We start from the raw sequence: 17,074 nt of genomic DNA, 5'->3' as shown, positions 1-17,074 counted from the left end.
CCCGGGGACCGCTGTGGCTCTGCAACGCGGCGGAACGACAGGGTTTGAACCACTGGAGACCCCATAGTCCCCATCTCACTTCCCTCTGCCCCCCTCTGCATTCTAGGGGGCGCCCTCCGCCGCGCTGGAAAAGGCGGGGCCGGCAACTTCGGGCAACAAGATGCGTTGGGATAGGCCGAGGTTTGCGGCGCTCGTGCTCTGGTCACCGGAAGTCCCGCTGTTCCTCCCTCTCCTGAGTCGCTGTAGCCGAGGTTGGAGCTCTGCCCCGGAAGTCCTCCCCCCTGTTCCCCGCCCGCGGCAAACATGGCGGTGGACTCGGCTATGGAGCTGCTATTTTTAGATACTTTTAAACACCCGAGCGCTGAGGTAAGGTTTGGCGACTGGATTCTGACGCTGCTTCTCGACTTGGGACCTTTACAAAAAAACCGTTAGGCGTTCTCGACTTTTCCTTCTGCAGATTGCTGCTTTAATTTCTCGCTTACACACAGACAACTTCCCCCGAGCTGTGTGAGCATCGCGTCTGAGGGAGGGTTGCAGCAGCCCCTTCGTTTCCTTGCTTTAACTTGGGCCCTCCGTATCTTTGGTCGAGTTGGCTTTTCTGCTTGCATGGCTTTATTTTTTATTTTTCCTGTCAGGTTTGGGCCTTGAGAAGGATCAGGGTTCTCAGGTTTACCTCAGATGGCGTTTGGGAGGGGTCTTGGTTTGACAGTAGTGTTTGACAGTAGTGCCGGAGTCTGAGCAGCTTACGTTGGCTTCGTGGTGTCCGAATCACGATGTTTCTAAATCCTTTCTCTTTGGCTTCTTTTCTGTCGGGAGTTATGTTCCCCAGTTGTGACACTCATTCGGTTTAGGATTACGGTGCTCTCCAATTTGGCCTGAAACTTTAATACTTGTCTCTCGGAGAGATTTCACACATTAGGAATGAGATGCATTCACGGAGAATACTTGCGAAGAGGAGAGAGTTGAGAGAATTATAGTTAAACTCATCAGCAGACATGTCTTTTGAGGGCGGGGGTGGAATGTTGTGGAGTAATATTTCTGTACAAAACTACTTGAGCGCCCCTGAATGTACAGTTGGCCGTGCAATATGTAGATTAAACATAGTTGGTTAACTAAAGATTCCTGAAAGCAGACCAAAAATGAAATTGAATGAAGTCTACGGAGAAATTGTTAAAAAAAAAAAAGCGAACTTCACATTTCTCTCTCTTAATGTAAGCTTAATTTAGAGAACTGTTCTTTCTTTGGAGATTACTTTTTCCCTTTTATTTTTATCAAGTGTGCTCTTGTATCAAGCTTTTTGAGGACAGATATAATTTCTCTTTTTCTCAGCTGTATCTCCAGTGCCTAGGACAGTATTAGCAAAATGTAGGTGCTCAATAAATATTTGAATGGAAAATGTTTAAAATGTTCTTTCTTTTATGAGATAGTAATGATAGTGGGTAGTGATTGTATCATAATGCTTTACTTGGCAAAATAAAAAGTTGACAGCTGTGATCTAATTTAACGAATGGTTTATAGGTTTGTAAAAGTCAAAAGTTGGAGAACTTTGAGTTAGCATTTCTTACTGACAATTAATTTATGGTCTCACATTTAATGTGGGTCAGTTAGCACTGTTTGTTCAACGACTATATCTCTCTGACATTCCAGCCAAGATTTAGAAAACCCTCAATGGAGGCAGTAGTTGGATCAGAACAAACTTTTCATGTGTATAGAAATAGAGAACGGTTAAAACTGAAAGAGCCTGGTGCAGTGGCTCATGCCTGTAATCTCAGCGTTTTGGGAGGCGGAAGCAGAAGGATTGCTTGAGTCCAGGAGTTTGAGACCAGCCTAGGCAACATAGTGGAACCCCTGTCTCTACAAAAGAAAATTAACTAGTTGTGGTGGCTTGATCCTGTTGCCCTAGCTACTCGGGAGGTTGAAGTGGAAGCATCATTTGAGCCTGGGAGGTCAAGGCTGCAGTGAGCTAAGATCACACCACTGCGCTCTAGCCTGAGCAACAGAGTGAGACCCTGTCTCAAAAGGAAGAAAGAGAGAAAGAGAAAAAGAAAAAAAGAGAAAGAGGCATGTGATGAATTAGTTTAGTACTATTCTAGTTTAGGAAAATTGGCCTTCATTAGTTTATCATATATTTAATCTATTCTTTTATTCAATCTTAGGTAAACATTGAGTACCTTGAGAGCATAGGGCAGGTGGTAAATGCCTTCTTCTGGGGTGATTGGGGAAGGCGTAGTAGAGATCACGTTTAAATCAAGTCTTGAAGGAGGAAGTAGGGGTTTGTGGGTGATACGAAATATTGAAATGTTTGTTTTCAAGAAGTTATAACTCAGTATCGGAGATTAGAGCCACAAAATTGTGATTTGAGTTAGAATGTGATGATCGCATAAAGAAGCACAATGTGAATTCATTGGGGTTTATCATCTTTGTTTACAAAATGCCCATCGGTATCTAACGTATTAAAACTAGCTCCCTTTGTGCATATAAATAAAGGATACATGATTTCAGAAGAGGCAGATATAACTTTTCATTTGAGTGTATCAGGAAAGACTTCATCAAGGTGTTTGGCTTATGAACTTGGTCTTTGGTGAAAGGGGCAATATTTCACAGTTGTAATTAGGAAAGGAGGGCATTCTGTTGGAGTAGTCAGTCGTCTGTTAGGGTATGCTTGAAGTAGCAGTGTGAAGTGGCACCCAAGGCAGTTCAAAGACAGATCATGGAGCTCCTTGAATGCTCAACAAAGAATTACGGACTTTAGGCCAGGCGCGGTGGCTCACGCCTGTAATCCCAGCACTTTGGGAGGCTGAGGCGGGTGGATTGCCTGACGTCAGGAGTTTGACACCAGACTGGGTAACACGGTGAAACCCCGTCTCTACTAAAATACAAAAAATTAGCTGGGCGTGGCGGTGTGTGTCTATAGTCCCAGCTACTCGGGAGGCTGAGGCAGGAGAATTGCTAGAACCCGGGAGGAGGAGGTTGCTGTGAGCCAAGATCACGCCACTGCACTCCAGCCTGTGTGACAGAGCAGACTCTGTCTTTTAAAATAAATAAATAAATAAAAATAAAATAAAAATTATGGACTTTATTTTGTAGGAAATGGGTAGTTTTTGAGCAGGCGAATCATACAATTAGCAAGATACATTAGGTAGATTACTTGATCAATAATACTTAAAATGGTTCAGAGAAGGCCAGGCACGGTGGCCCACGCCTGTATCCCAGCACTTTGGGAGGCCGAGGCAGGCGGATCACGAGGTCAGGAGATCGAGACCATCCTGGCTAACATGGTGAAACCTCGTCTCTACTAAAAATACAAAAAAATAGCCGAGCGTGGTGGTGGGCGCCTGTAGTCCCAGCTACTCGGGAGGCTGAGGCCGGAGAATGGCGTGAACCCGGGAGGCAGAGCTTGCAGTGAGCCGAGATTGTGCCACTGCACTCCAGCCTGGGCGACAGAGCAAGACTCCGTCTCAAAAAAAAAAAAAAAAATGGTTCAGAGAAAATAGAGGTGAGGTGACAAAATCAGGGAGAAAAAGTGAGATGTTATGAAAACCTGAGTTAGCCAATGGGCAGTAATCATTGTTTAACATTTTTCGAATGCTTAATTTGTGCCAGACACAGTGGGCTTTGATAACTTAAGTGTAAATCATCTCTGGTCCTTCCATCAGTTTTTTTTTTTTTTTTTTAAGACTAGGTCTTGCTCTGTCACCCAAGCTGGAGTGCAGTGGTGCGATCACAGCTCACTGCAATTTCTCCCACCAGGGCTCCATCGATCCTTCCATCTCAGCCTCCCAAGTAGCTGGGACTACAGTTGTGCACCAACACGGCTGGCTAATTTTCGTATTTTTTTGTAGAGATGGCATTTTGCCATGTTTCCCAGGCTAGTCTTGAATTCCTGAGCTCAAGCGATTCTCCCACCTCAGCCTCCCAAAGTGCAAAGATTACAGGCGTGAGCCACTGCAGGGCCCATGCTGAGTTTTCAAAGGTAGTCATCTACATTTTATAGATAAGGAAACTGAGCCTGAGAGATTAGGTGACTTTCCTAAAATAGCATAGCTAGATTAAGATCCACCATCACACATTTTTCTGGCTCTAAAGCAGTGCTGTGCTGTGTGCCAGTGGAACTACATAGGAGAGGATTTATACAAGTTTTGGATATATACAAATTTCAAGTATAGAATTGACAGGATGGCAACTGATTGTGTGAAGGAGATAGGGTAGTTAAAAATGGTAAAATTCTAGTTTTAGAGACAGGAGAACTAGTGGGACTAATGATGGTAAGAGTGTGAAAGTGAGTTTGATGGGAACGGGATAATTAGCCAGATTAATTTGCCCCGTAGGAAGTTGAGAATCTGTTTTAACAATTATTTATGAAAAACACTTTTGAAGGTGAGGGTATGGCTTTAGGAGGGGCAACACAAGTCAGAACAAAACCCATTGCCCTTGATTTCAAAGGAATTTGTAATATGGTAGGGAAGAGACATTTATTAGTTTCATACAGGAAATCCTTATTGCCAGCTACCATTAACAGCTCTTTTTTTGGTATTGTATTTATTTTACCAATAATTTCCTCTTCACCACATAAAGAATTGATACACATTTATAAGGCCAATCCACTGAGTTCAGAAGATAAGCAGTTAAACTTATTAAAAGACAATTTGATTGTGAGGAAATAGTGTTCCCGTGAATGAAAAAACACAACATTACAAATCAAGAATGCAAGATAAGCCAGGTATGGTGGCATGTGTGCCTGGGAGGCTGAAGTGGGAGGATGGCTTGAGCCCAGGAGTTGGAGGACAGCCTGGGCAACATAGCAAATGCGGTGGCTCATGCCTGTAATCCCAGCACTTTGGGAGGCTGAGGCAGGCGGATCACAAGGTCAGGAGATTGAGACCATCCTGGCTAACCTGGTGAAACCCTGTCTCTACTAAAAATACAAAAAAAATTAGCCAGGCATGGTGGTATGCGCCTGTAGGCCCAGCTACTCGGGAGGCTGAGGTAAGAGAATGGCGTGAACCTGGGAGATGGGACTTGCAGTGAGGCTAGATTGTGCCACTGCACTCCAGCCTGGGCGACAGAGCAAGACTCTGTCTCAAAATAAACAAATAAATAAATAAATAATAAAAAAATATAAAAAAGCAAACTATATCTCTAATGTTAACATATACAATATTAGAAAAAATTATGTAAGTTAAAATCAGATTTAAGCAAGATTATTTGGTAAACAAGTATATGAGTGGAAAGCTATTGTATTTGTATATTCCTGTTGATGAGTGAATTAGTTTCCTTTCTGTATCTCTCCCTATTGTAATCAGCTTTTACTTTGTATTTTGTACTGTAATTAACAGCTGTCTTTATACTAATATTTTTCCAAATCCTCTAGTGAATATTATGTTTAAATGTATACACTCGTTGCCCACGTTAATATTACAATACTGTAATACTGTTTTGTGGTTTCGTTTTTCACCTAACAATGTGTTGTACATCTTTGTGAATCAAGAAGTAATACACCTATGTAATATTTTTAAAGTAAGCTTATTTTTTTAATTTTCTTTTTTTTTTTTGGCTAGGTAATACATGTATGAGGTACAAATACAAAAGGTACAAAAGGGTATATGGCAAAAAGTAAGTCTCTCATCACTGTCCCCTAACCATCTTGTTTCTCTCCTTAGATATTCTATATAATATCCTTTTTTATTGGCTGTGTAATATTCTTTAAGTGGTAATGCTATATATATTTTTTGAAACAGGGTCTTGCTCTGTTGCCCAGGTTGGAGTGCAGTGGTGTGCTTATGGCTTACTACAACTTTGACCTGGGCAATCCTCCTGCCTTAGCCTCCTGAGTAGCTAGGACTACAGGTGCACATCACCATGCCCGTCTAGTTTTTAAAGTTTTTTTTTTTTTTTTTTTTTATAGAGATGGAGTCTTGCCGTGTTGCCAGGCTGGTCTCGTACTCTTGGCCTCAGGTGATCTTCCTGTCTTGGCCTCCCAAAGTGCTAGGATATTAATGCTATTATTTATATACTAAATTCTCATACATTTAGGTTTCTGACTTTACAGTGGTGTGTAATATTCTTGAAGCTAAATTGTTTTATACATTTTTAGTTATTTTTTTAATAGTACTTTCCAGTGTGGAAGTGCTGGGTTAAAATACAGTCCTAGGAGAGTAGGTTGATACTGAAAAATCCTGTATTTTAGAGGTCATTTAAAAATTACTGTAGGAAACCAATTAGGAACTCATCTGCAGAAGTGAAAAAGGAAGTGGTAGCAGTAGATGTGATAGCTGAAGGACAGGGTAGAAAGAGAAGATAATTGCAGGGATAGAAGAATAAGGAAGGGAAACATTTATGCTGTGACCTTTAAACATGCAGGTAAATGACTCCTTCCAAAGATAATTGTGGCTCAGAGTTGTGGAATCTGACCAGTCTTCTTCATATTCCTGTTACTTTCCTGATCGTGAACCTTCCATGATTTCCCATTGTTAACCTCTTTTCCTAGGCTTTGTTTTTAATTCTCTGAAAACACAATTCAATAACCATTAATCAAGTTCCTATTAAAAATTCATTTATTAAATGAATATGCTAGGCACTATGAATATACAGTAAACTAAGACACAGGTCTGTCTTCTTTAAACACATAGTCTAATGGGAGAGATAAGAGGCAATTACAATTCAGCTAGATAAAGGACTTTAGGCACTAAGAGGAGAGGCACCTATCTAGATTTGATCTGGCTCAGCTTTCAAGAGAAAGTTTACTTGTAAAAGGCGTTGGGGCAGAAGGATGTGATAGATTTAAAGCAGAGAGAACATCATGAGTGAGGGCATAAAAATGAGAAAAAGCATGGTAAGCTAGGGATATAAGTTTGGAGCGATAAAGAAGCCAGTCTTGTTTATAAGACCTAGGAATTTGGCTTGGAGGCAGTAAGATCAGGGGAGTGGTACATTTATAGTTTAGAAAGACCATACTTCAGTAGGAGAATGGGTTGATGGGAGGCAAGAAAAAAGCACAGGATGCAAAGGCATAAGAATGATATAATGGATTTTGGGGATTCGGAGGGGGAAGGTTGGGACGGGGGTAAGGGATAAAAGACTACATATTGGGTACAGTGCACACTGCTTGGGAGACGGGTACACTAAAATCTCAAAAATCACCATTAAAGAACTTATCCATGTAAACGACCACCTGTGTCCCAAAAACTATTGAAATAAAAATCTAAAAAACAAAAATTAAAAAAGAAGCACAAAATCAGTTAGGATTCTATTGCTGTAATTCATATTGGGGTGATGTAGTATATGGAACTAAAGGAGTGACAGCCAGAACGGAGGAGAGCTTTAATCAATAGGACTTGGTGTTTGAATAGATAGATGATATAGATGAGAGAGGATGAGAAGTCCAGCATGATAATGTCTTGGGCAATATGTGGATGGTGATGCCATCACTAATGTAGGAGAATTCAGTTTGGATTTGTTGAGTTTGGTGCACAAGGGACATTGAAATGGAGAGGCTGAGTGGGCAGTTGGATCTAGTATCCTGGGGCTCAGGAGAGAGGTCCTAGATGGAGATACAGATTTGAAATTGTCTTCTGGCTGTGGGTGAAAATCTTGTTTTTGTAATTCTGTTGGTTGTCCTTAGCTACTCTTCTCTGCTTTCCTCCCCTGTTTTGCTATTTTGCCCTCTAGCTATGATGAACTATGTTTGCAATTTCTTTCTTTCCTTTTTTTTTTTTTTTTTTTGACAGAGTCTCGCTTTGTTGCTTAGGATGGGGTGCAGTGGTGCGATCACGACTCACCGCAGCCTTGACCTCCTGGACATAAGTGATCCTCCCACCTCAGTCTCCTGAGTAGCTGGGACTACAGGCATGTGCTACCATGCCGAGCTGATTTTTAAATTTTTTGTAGACACAGGATCTTCCTGTATTGCCCAGGCTGATCTTCTTGAACCCTGCCCTCAAGTCATGCTCCTGCCTCAGCCTCCCAAAGTGTAGGATTACAGGTGTGAGCCACGGCTCCCAGCCTGCACTTTTGTGAACGTTCCATGTTCTTGTTTGCATTCCTTTTGTGCATGCCTTCTCCCTTGTTTGCCTACAACCTGGTCTGGGGACCTAAATACCCCTCTGAATTTTCATAGCATCCTTTGTGAGTCTGTATCATGGCAATTTATCTACTTGTCTACCACAATAAATCGTCTGTTCCATAATGGCAGAGATTATGTCTTGTCTTTGTAGCCTCAGAACCAGCATACTTTGGAACATAGTCGACATTTAATAAATATTTAGAAATAAATATTTAACAGAACTGGTAGCAAGATACAGAAACTCTTTTATATACAAACAAAATAGATTTTGAAAGGCTATTTGTAAATCCTTAAATTCATTGTTGATAAGCATGATATTCTTTATAGTGAGACTCAGTCTTTCTAGATGCAAATAATGTGAGCTATTCTTCTCATGATGAACTTTGACTAGTAGGTAATAACAGTTGACTGAAGTAATAGGAAAAGTTGACATAAAATTGTCCAAAAACAATGTGAAAACTCTCTTTTTAATTATTGAAAACAAGAATTATATTTGCCTAATCCTGTGTCAAATGATAGATGTAAGTGTATACTAGGTATAATTTATGCTGTTTCTTTTTTTGTTTGTTTTTCTTTTTTCCCCAGGATGGAGTCTTAAACTTTGTCACCCAGGCTGGAGTGCAGTGAGGCAATCATATCATAACTATAGCCTCAAACTCCTGGGCTCAAGTGATCCTCCTACCTCAGCCCCCTGAGTAGTTAGGGTTACAGGCATGCACCTCTGCTTCTATTTTTTTTTTTTAATATAATAAACTCTTAGTTTGTGATTTTTTTTTTTGTAATTTTAGGAGGGGTTTATTTCAACTATTCAGTACCAAAATGCTTTCTCTGATCCCTTGATATTAGTTGGTATGTAAGTTTAACAAAGTAAGCTGATCTAAGTACAGATTTGCAGTTTCTTATCTATAATTCAGAAACTCAAAAATGGCAAAAAACTTACACCAAAAAACACAAAACCCTGCCCTGAATTCATTTGGCCATGCAGTCTAATCTGAACTGATATGGTGCTTGTTATAATCTTTTTTTTTCTTTTTTTTTTTTTGAGAGGGAGTCTCACTCTGTCGCCCAGGCTGGAGTGCAGTGGCACAATCTCGGCTCACTGCAAGCTCCGCCTCCCAGGTTCACGCCATGCTCCTTCCTCAACCTCCCGAGTAGCTGGGACTACAGGCATCCGCCACTGCACCCGGCTAATTTTTTGTATTTTTTAGTAGAGACGGGGTTTCACTGGGGTCTCGATCTCCTGACCTCATGATCCGCCTGCCTGGGCCTCCCAAAGTGCTGGGATTACAGATGTGAGCCACCGCGCCCGGCCATAATCTTTATTTAGTGTGAATGTTGATATGTATGGCTGCAGAAATATTACATGTTTTGATTACAAGGTGATGCTGCAGAAGCCACTGGGGGTCTAAAGTAATATGCAGTATTTGGATTATATTATCTTTCTAGAAATCAAAAAGTCAGGATTCTGAAAGGCATTTGGCTCCAGAGATTTCAGATAAGGGACTCTGTGTCTGTATTAGTCTAAGCAAAACATCAGCAGGGAAGTAAATCATGACAGAAAATGTTAGGCAAATTGAGAAACTTAAGTAAGTACATCTTATCAGCTATTTATACAACACTGTAAATAATATAATATATTTAATGATATTTAATGATATGGAATGTTAAGCTTACATGTGACATTGTGAATGAATAAAATTTGAATAGAGAAACTGTTTTACAGAATGTTCTGAACCCCTCCCCCTCTGGCTTTTTTTTTGTTACAGCAAAGTTCTCATATAGATGTGGTTCGTTTTCCATGTGTGGTTTATATCAATGAAGTCCGAGTCATACCTCCAGGAGTAAGAGCCCATAGCAGTCTGCCAGACAATAGAGCATATGGGTAAGTCAACTCTCTTTTTAAAAGTATTTTTTGGTTAAAGATTGTCTTAGAAACATATTCTTAAGTGCAAAAATGTAAGGGAATATTTTACAAGTAATAAATCCTGAAGCTATTCAATTATGGTTATGCTGCATTGTAGTTAGCTCTATATTTTCTGTATAATGCATATATAATCTTAAACCTGAAAACAGTAATTATTTGACCTGTGTACTAGGTAAGATTTTTCTTTATTCATTTTTTTTAACTGATAGTGTTAGGTTTACGTTTTTTAAAATATTCTAGGGTGGTGTAACCAGGTAGATGAAGTATTTTTAACCTGATTTTTCTCTTGAAAATAAGTGGGAATTAGTTGAAATATTTATAAATGTATCTTATTATTATTATTATTATTATTACTACTTTTTTTTTTTTTTTTTTTGAGATGGAGTTTTGCTCCTGTTGTCCAGGCTGGAATGCAATGGCGCGATCTTGGCTCACTGCAACCTCTGCCTCCTGGGTTCAAGTGAGTCTCCTGCCTCAACCTCCTGAGTAGCTGGGATTACCCCACCACCACACCTGGCTAATTTTTTGTATTTTTAGTAGAGACGAGGTTTCACCATATTGGTCAGACTGGTCTGACCCAGCACTTTGGGACTGGTAATCCCAGCACTTTGGGAGGCCGAGGCAGGAGGATCACCTGAGGTCAGGAGTTCGAAACCAGCCTGGCCAACATGGAGAAACCCCGTCTCTACTAAAAATACAAAATTAGCCAGGCATGGTGGCGCATGCTTGTAATCCCAGCTACTTGGGAGGCTGAGGCAGGAGAATTGCTTGAACCTGGGAGGCGGAGGTTTTGGTGAGCTGAGATTGCGTCATTGCACTCTAGCCTGGGCAACAAGAGTGAAACTATCTCAAAAAAAAGAAAAAGAGTTAAACTGGCTACTTTGTGATGGGCGTTATGGGACAGATTCAAAGTTAAGGGCTCATTTCTTCATAATTGTGGAAAATAGTTCATTATTTGTAGAAATAGGTAGAAAGTCTTCATAGGCATCATTCAAAAATTAAAAGATACACAAGAAAAATCTTTAATGTTTATAGTGAAGGATCGTTATAATTGACTTCCTATCTTTTTTTCCATGTTTAAGAAAATTAACTCATGTTTCCCTATAAGTTTCTTCCTGATTTTCCTATAAAGGGAGCTTTGTGTAGAATGAGAAAGATTGGATAATGATAGTATATCCAACAGTCTTCTCTAATTGTACTGCTTTTGGCCAAAAAAAGTTTGTCATTTATTGTTCCGTAACAAATTATAGCAAATATAGCAGCTTAAAACTACACATTTATTATCTCACATTGTTTCTGAGGGTCAGGATTCTGGGAGTCACTTAGCTGGCTCAGGTTCTTTCATGAAGTTGTAGTCAAGATATAGACTGGGGCTGAAGAATTTGCTTGGTAGCTCATTCATGGGGCTGCTGGCAGGATTCTTCACTTCTTTGCTAGGAGATCCTCTCCATGGTCTTGTTCGTGTCATGACATGGCTTCTTCCAGAGTGAGTGATCTAAGAGTCAGAGGGCATGCCCAAGAAAGAAGCCACAGGCAGTGTGTTTTATAACTTAATATCAGAAGGTGACATATTATCATCTTTACCATGTTCTGTAGGTTACATATTCTGCTGCTATAGTGTGGGAGGGGCCTACATAGGGTGTACACCCTACCATGTAGGGTGTGAATCCCAGGAAGCAAGTGTCACTGGGGTCATCTTAGGGACTGGCTACCATAGCAGGCAAACTGGATTTTGGCAATTAGCTGCCGTTGGTAGGATTATTTGTTGCATTTTCTGTTATCTTAACCCTCTTCCTTTTTCTTAGCTGGAGATGTGTAGCTTTTCATGTTGTAAAAACGTAAGGTATCAGAAACAAATTTATCAAACATAAGGTATCAGAAACAAATTTATACATGATTAGTATGCTACACAACAGTAAAAAAAGTATTAACTCAGTAAAACAAATGTAAGAGTGAGGGCCAGTCACGGTGGCTTATGCCTGTAATCCTAGCACTATGGGAAGCTGAGGCAGGTAGATCATTTGAGGTCACGAGTTTGAGACCAGCCTAGCCAACATGGTGAAACCATGTCTCTATTAAAAATACAAAAATTAGCCAGCTGTGGTGGTGCGCAACTGTAATCCCAGCTACTCAGGAGGCTGAGGCAGGAGAATTGCCTGAACCTGGGGGGTGGAGGTTGCAGTGATCCGAGATTGCACCACTGCACTCCAGCCTGGGCAACAGAGCGAGACTCCATCTTAAAAAAAAGAAAAAAGAGCCAGGAAGACCAGAATCTGAAAGTTGAAAGCAGTGTTAGAGATCAAGTGATATTTGTGGGCATACTTTGTAATAGTGTTTTTTCTCATTATAAAATTTAGAAATGCTTATATAAAATTAAAATCTCTTTAATCCCTTTATTCAGGTAGGGTGTGGTGGCTCAGGCCTCTAATCCCAGCACTTTGGGAGGCCAAGGCCGGAGGATCACTTGAGACCAAGAGTTTGGAGACCCCGTCTCTACAAAAATTTAAAAATTAGTTGGGCATGGTGGCTCATGCCTGTAGTCCTCGCTGCTTGGGAGGCTGAGGCGGGAGGATTGTTTGAACCCAGGAGTTAAGAGTTGCAGTGAGCTGTGATTGTGCCATTGCCCTCCAGCTTGGGCGACAAAGCAAGACTGTGTTTCAAAAAAAAAAAAAGTAATAATAATAATTATAATTCCTCTATTCCAAGAGCATCTTAACATTTGATATATATTTTTAATGTGTGTGTGTTTGTATGTGTGTGTGTTCATACATATATATGTATGCTTATATATGTATTTTATTATTACTTTTTGTAAATATGATACCTTATGTGAGGTTAGGTTTTTTAGAGTCACCGAGTTGTAAGATAACTGTCTGGTGCAGTCAGATTTCCTTTGATTCTTTAAATCATTTTTCAGTGACCAGGACCTGAGCTTTTAGGGTCTCAAAAGTAAAGAAAGAGTTTGTATTTTAGCCCTTTTTCCTTTTCTTGAGATACTGAAGTCCAGGGGCTAGTTTAAAGAAGGGCCAGGAGGGGTCAGGTGCAGTGGCTCACGCCTGTAATCCCAGCACTTTGGGAGGCTGAGGCAGGTGGATCAGCTGAGGTCAGAGACCAGCCTGGCCAACATAGGGAAACCCCGTCTCTACTAAAAATACAAAAATCAGCTGGGCATGGTGGCGCGTGCCTGTAGTCTCAGCTAGTTGGGTTGCTGAGGTAGGAGGATCACTTGAACCTGAGAGGCGGAGGTTGTGGTCAGCGGAGATTGCACCACTACACTCCAGCCTGGGCAACAAGAGCAAGACTCCGTCTCAAAAAAAAAAAAAAAAAAGAAAAGAAAAAAAGTAAAGAAGGGCAAGAGGAAGAGACTAGAGTTGCTAGGTGCCTGTGATTGAATTTGGGTAAGGCAAATGTATGTTGTTATTTTGCTGTTACTTTTTAGTGTTCTATGTATTCCTTTATTTCATTTTTAATATATCAGGAGTGCTTTTACATCATTAAATATTATTTGATTTTATGATTTCTAATAGCTACATAGTCTAATGAATGACTATACTATAAATATATTTGATTAGTCTCCTATGTGGGGACCATTCGTTGGTTTTTAGTTTTCAAATTACAAGTAATAGTATGATGAATAACCTCTTGAAAAAAATCTGTTCACATATCAAGGTTTCTGTAGAAACACTTTCTAGAAAAAAGTACATCAAATGGTGTGTCTTTGTCCATTTTGTGTTACTTTAACAGAATACCACAGACTGGATAATTTATAAAGAAATTTATATCTCAAAGTTCTGGAGACTAGGAAGTCCAGTATCAAGGTGCCAGCAATCTGGCAAGAACGTTCTTGCAGCTTCATCTCATGGTGGAAGGCAAGAGCCAGAGAGCCCAGGAGAGCACAAGGGAGCTGAACTTGCTTTGTTAACAAGCATACTGTCACAGTAACTAATCCACTCCCCAGATAACAACATTCATTCATTCATGAGGGCAGAGTCCTCATGACCCAGTCATGTCTTATTAGGCTTGCCTCCCAACACTGTTGCATTGGGAATTAAATTTCCAGCACATGGACTTTGTGGGGTACGTTCAAACGGTAGCTTCATGTGAACATTTTCTTAGTCTCCTGAATTTTATTGCCACATTACTTTTCAGAATGATGATGCCTGTTTGTGCTTCTACCAGAAGTGCATACAGGAACCTCTTTGATAGTACTCTAGACATTATAGGTATTAACATTTGGATTTTTATATAAATGAACAAGAATAAAGCATGTGGTTTTCAAAGTCAAGATTTTAGTTGAATTTAAGGAATTTCAACCAAGGGTGCTATGGTATAGTATCTTTTACATAAAGTGTAGCAAGATTTTAGTCTAATGCAAATTAAATAGGCTCTGATATTAACCAAATAATCTATTTTTAGAAACCCCAAAATATTTTTGTAAATTGCTGCTGTACAAATATCAATTGGCTTTAAGTCACAACTTAGGGCTATGATGCTAAATTTACTATTATAGTCTTGTATTAATGTGGTTAAGTTGAAATTGTAATTACACAACTTGAAGTTAGCTAATCCCTGATTCTTTTGATAATGAAAGGGAACAGGCATGCCTGAATCCCAGCACCTTGGGAGGCTGACGTGGGAGGATCACTTGAGCACAGGAGCTCGAGACCAGCCTGGGCAACATAGTGATACCTTGTCTCTACTTAAAAAAAAAAAAACTAGCCCAGTGTAGTGGCATATACCTGTAGTCCCAGCTGCTTGGGAGGCTGTAGCAGGAGGATTGTTTGAGTCTGGGAGCTCGAGGCTACAGTGAGCTGTAGTCATGCCACTGCACTCTAGCCTGGTCAAGAAAGCAAGACTCTGTCTCTAAAAAGAAGGGGAGGCCGGGTGCAGTGGCTCACACCTGTAATCCCAGCACTTTGGGAGGCTGAGACGGGTGAACCACCTGAGGTCAGGAGTTTGAGACCAGCCTGGCTAACGTGGCGAAACCCCATTTCTACTAAAAATACAAAAAAATCAGCTGGGTGTGGTGGCGCATGCCTGTAATCCCAGCTACTCAGGAAGCTGAGGCAGGAGAGTCGCTTGAACCCAAGTGTGGAGGTTGCAGCGAGCCAAGATCATGCCTGCCATTGCACTCCAACTTCGGTAACAAGAGCGAAACTCCGTAACACCATCTCAAAAAAAAAAATGAATAGTAATAGCATGCAAAAAGTACTGGATTAAAATTTGATATTCAATAATACTTAAAATCAGCTGTTGGCTACTTGAGATCGGATGTGAATAAAATTACATACAATATCATAGTTAACTATATTTTTGTTATTTAAATCTTAGGAATATCATATTCTAATTCTAGAATTGCTCTTAACTTTGTACTTACTATGTTATTTGTTTTAATTTAGGAAGTGTTTGTTACAAAGGCTGATGTTTCAACTTTGTTTCATTTACAGAGAGACATCTCCGCATACATTTCAATTAGACTTATTCTTCAACAATGTAAGCAAACCAAGTGCCCCTGTTTTCGATAGGTTGGGAAGGTATGTACCTGCTAGGTAATTTCACCAGAAACTCATGAGTTAGTAAGCAACACCTTTTGATTGATCTTTAGATAGAAGAAAAGGATGTATCTGCTGGTAGACCCAAGAACGCAGGGTTTAATTGTGTCAAGGTGGTATTAAAGAAATGTCAAACTCCTAAGGAGATGCTAAGTTTATAAAATAAAAATTTAAATGTGTGAAACAGCCATTGTTTGTTAACTTGTGACTCGTGCATGCATTTCTGATATACATGATACTTTCACACATGATAGTAACCTAATTTGGAAAATATTTTTGATTCTTAAATTATATAGGCACATTGAGAGCTAATATTTTATGTGTGTCTTTCACATCACACTACTGTGCAATTTATAATTCCATAGCCACGTTTTGTAAAATGAAACTTTTGTTAGTAGATACCCCCTTTTTTTGATTATTTAGTACATGCTAGGTAGTTTTTTTCAGGTTAGGTATTATTAAACCTGTTGTTATGATGTCTGCAAACAAATGACCATTCAATGGGTTTACTTAGAACTCATAAAATAAAAAAAATTAAAGGCAGCTTAAAAATGAGAAAATGTCTGTTTCTGTCAGGAATTAACATTTCTTAGACATCACTCATTCTGTTATTGATCCCTCTCTTATTTATTATTAAATTATGTCAATAATTTAACTTTTTTTTAAATGAAGGGAAACCTTACATAATTTGAAGCAGGTAATTTTTAGTATTTGGGGGTGTTTTTATGTCAGTATCTACTTAATAAAAACAGGTGCTTTTCTTAAATTTTGGTTGTAGTCTATATTTTTGTATGACTGTAATGCAATGGTTCTCTACTCTGGCTGTACATTAGAATTACCTGTGTGCTTTTAAAAATTTACTGTTGTCCATACTCACCCTAAAGCAATTAATTCAGAATCTGGGATTGATTTTTTTTTTCTTTATCACATTTTGGGGACAGTACATTAAACTCAAACTTTGTGGTTTATTGAATCAAAACAAAAATCTAGCATTTGATTATATTAAAATATTTGAATCTAGAGAGACATCTTCATGAACTGTGATGTTCAATGTTTGAGCTTACGTATTTATTTCTACTCCCTTGACAGCCTGGAATATGATGAGAATACTTCCATCATCTTTAGACCTAACTCAAAGGTAATTGTAGAAGTCAGTTTTCAACTTGTCATTACTATTTGCTCTCAACTCCATTTAAAGTTTTTGATCCATATAAATCAATGTTGCAGAGTGTCATATCTTTTTTTTTCTTTTTTTTTTTTTTGAGACAGAGTTTCACTCTGTCGCCCAGGCTGGAGTGCAGTGGCGCGATCTCGGCTCACTGCAAGCTCCGCCTCCCAGGTTCATGCCATTCTCCTGCCTCAGCCTCCCGAGTAGCTGGGACTACAGGTGTCCGCCACCACGCCCGGCTAATTTTTTGTGTTTTTAGTAGAGACGGGGTTTCACCGTATTAGCCAGGATGGTCTTGATCTCCTGACCTTGTGATCTGCCCGCCTTGGCCTCCCAAAGTGCTAGGATTACAGGCGTGAGCCACCACA

At 39.8% G+C, this 17,074-nt stretch overlaps 1 protein-coding gene across 2 annotated transcripts in view; it reads left to right on the top strand.

Moving 5' to 3' along the window:
• Positions 1-278: 278 nt before the first annotated feature.
• VIRMA (vir like m6A methyltransferase associated) overlaps positions 279-17,074 on the top strand; it is a 65,009-nt gene continuing 48,213 nt past the window's right edge. The window contains exons 1-5 of one of the 2 annotated variants that reach the window (XM_032760062.2): positions 295-366; positions 5,559-5,613; positions 9,829-9,944; positions 15,434-15,520; positions 16,628-16,676. In XM_032760062.2, the coding sequence (XP_032615953.1) occupies positions 5,566-5,613; positions 9,829-9,944; positions 15,434-15,520; positions 16,628-16,676 (300 nt within the window). In that variant the 5' untranslated portion in view covers positions 295-366; positions 5,559-5,565. Of the gene's footprint in view, positions 367-5,558; positions 5,614-9,828; positions 9,945-15,433; positions 15,521-16,627; positions 16,677-17,074 lie in introns of both variants that reach the window. The other variant, XM_032760061.2, reaches the window with a different exon arrangement.

Source organism: Hylobates moloch, unplaced genomic scaffold, assembly GCF_009828535.3.
Source record: "Hylobates moloch isolate HMO894 unplaced genomic scaffold, HMol_V3 SCAFFOLD_9, whole genome shotgun sequence".
NCBI lineage: Eukaryota > Metazoa > Chordata > Mammalia > Primates > Hylobatidae > Hylobates > Hylobates moloch.
This window is presented reverse-complemented; position numbering and strand designations above follow the sequence as displayed.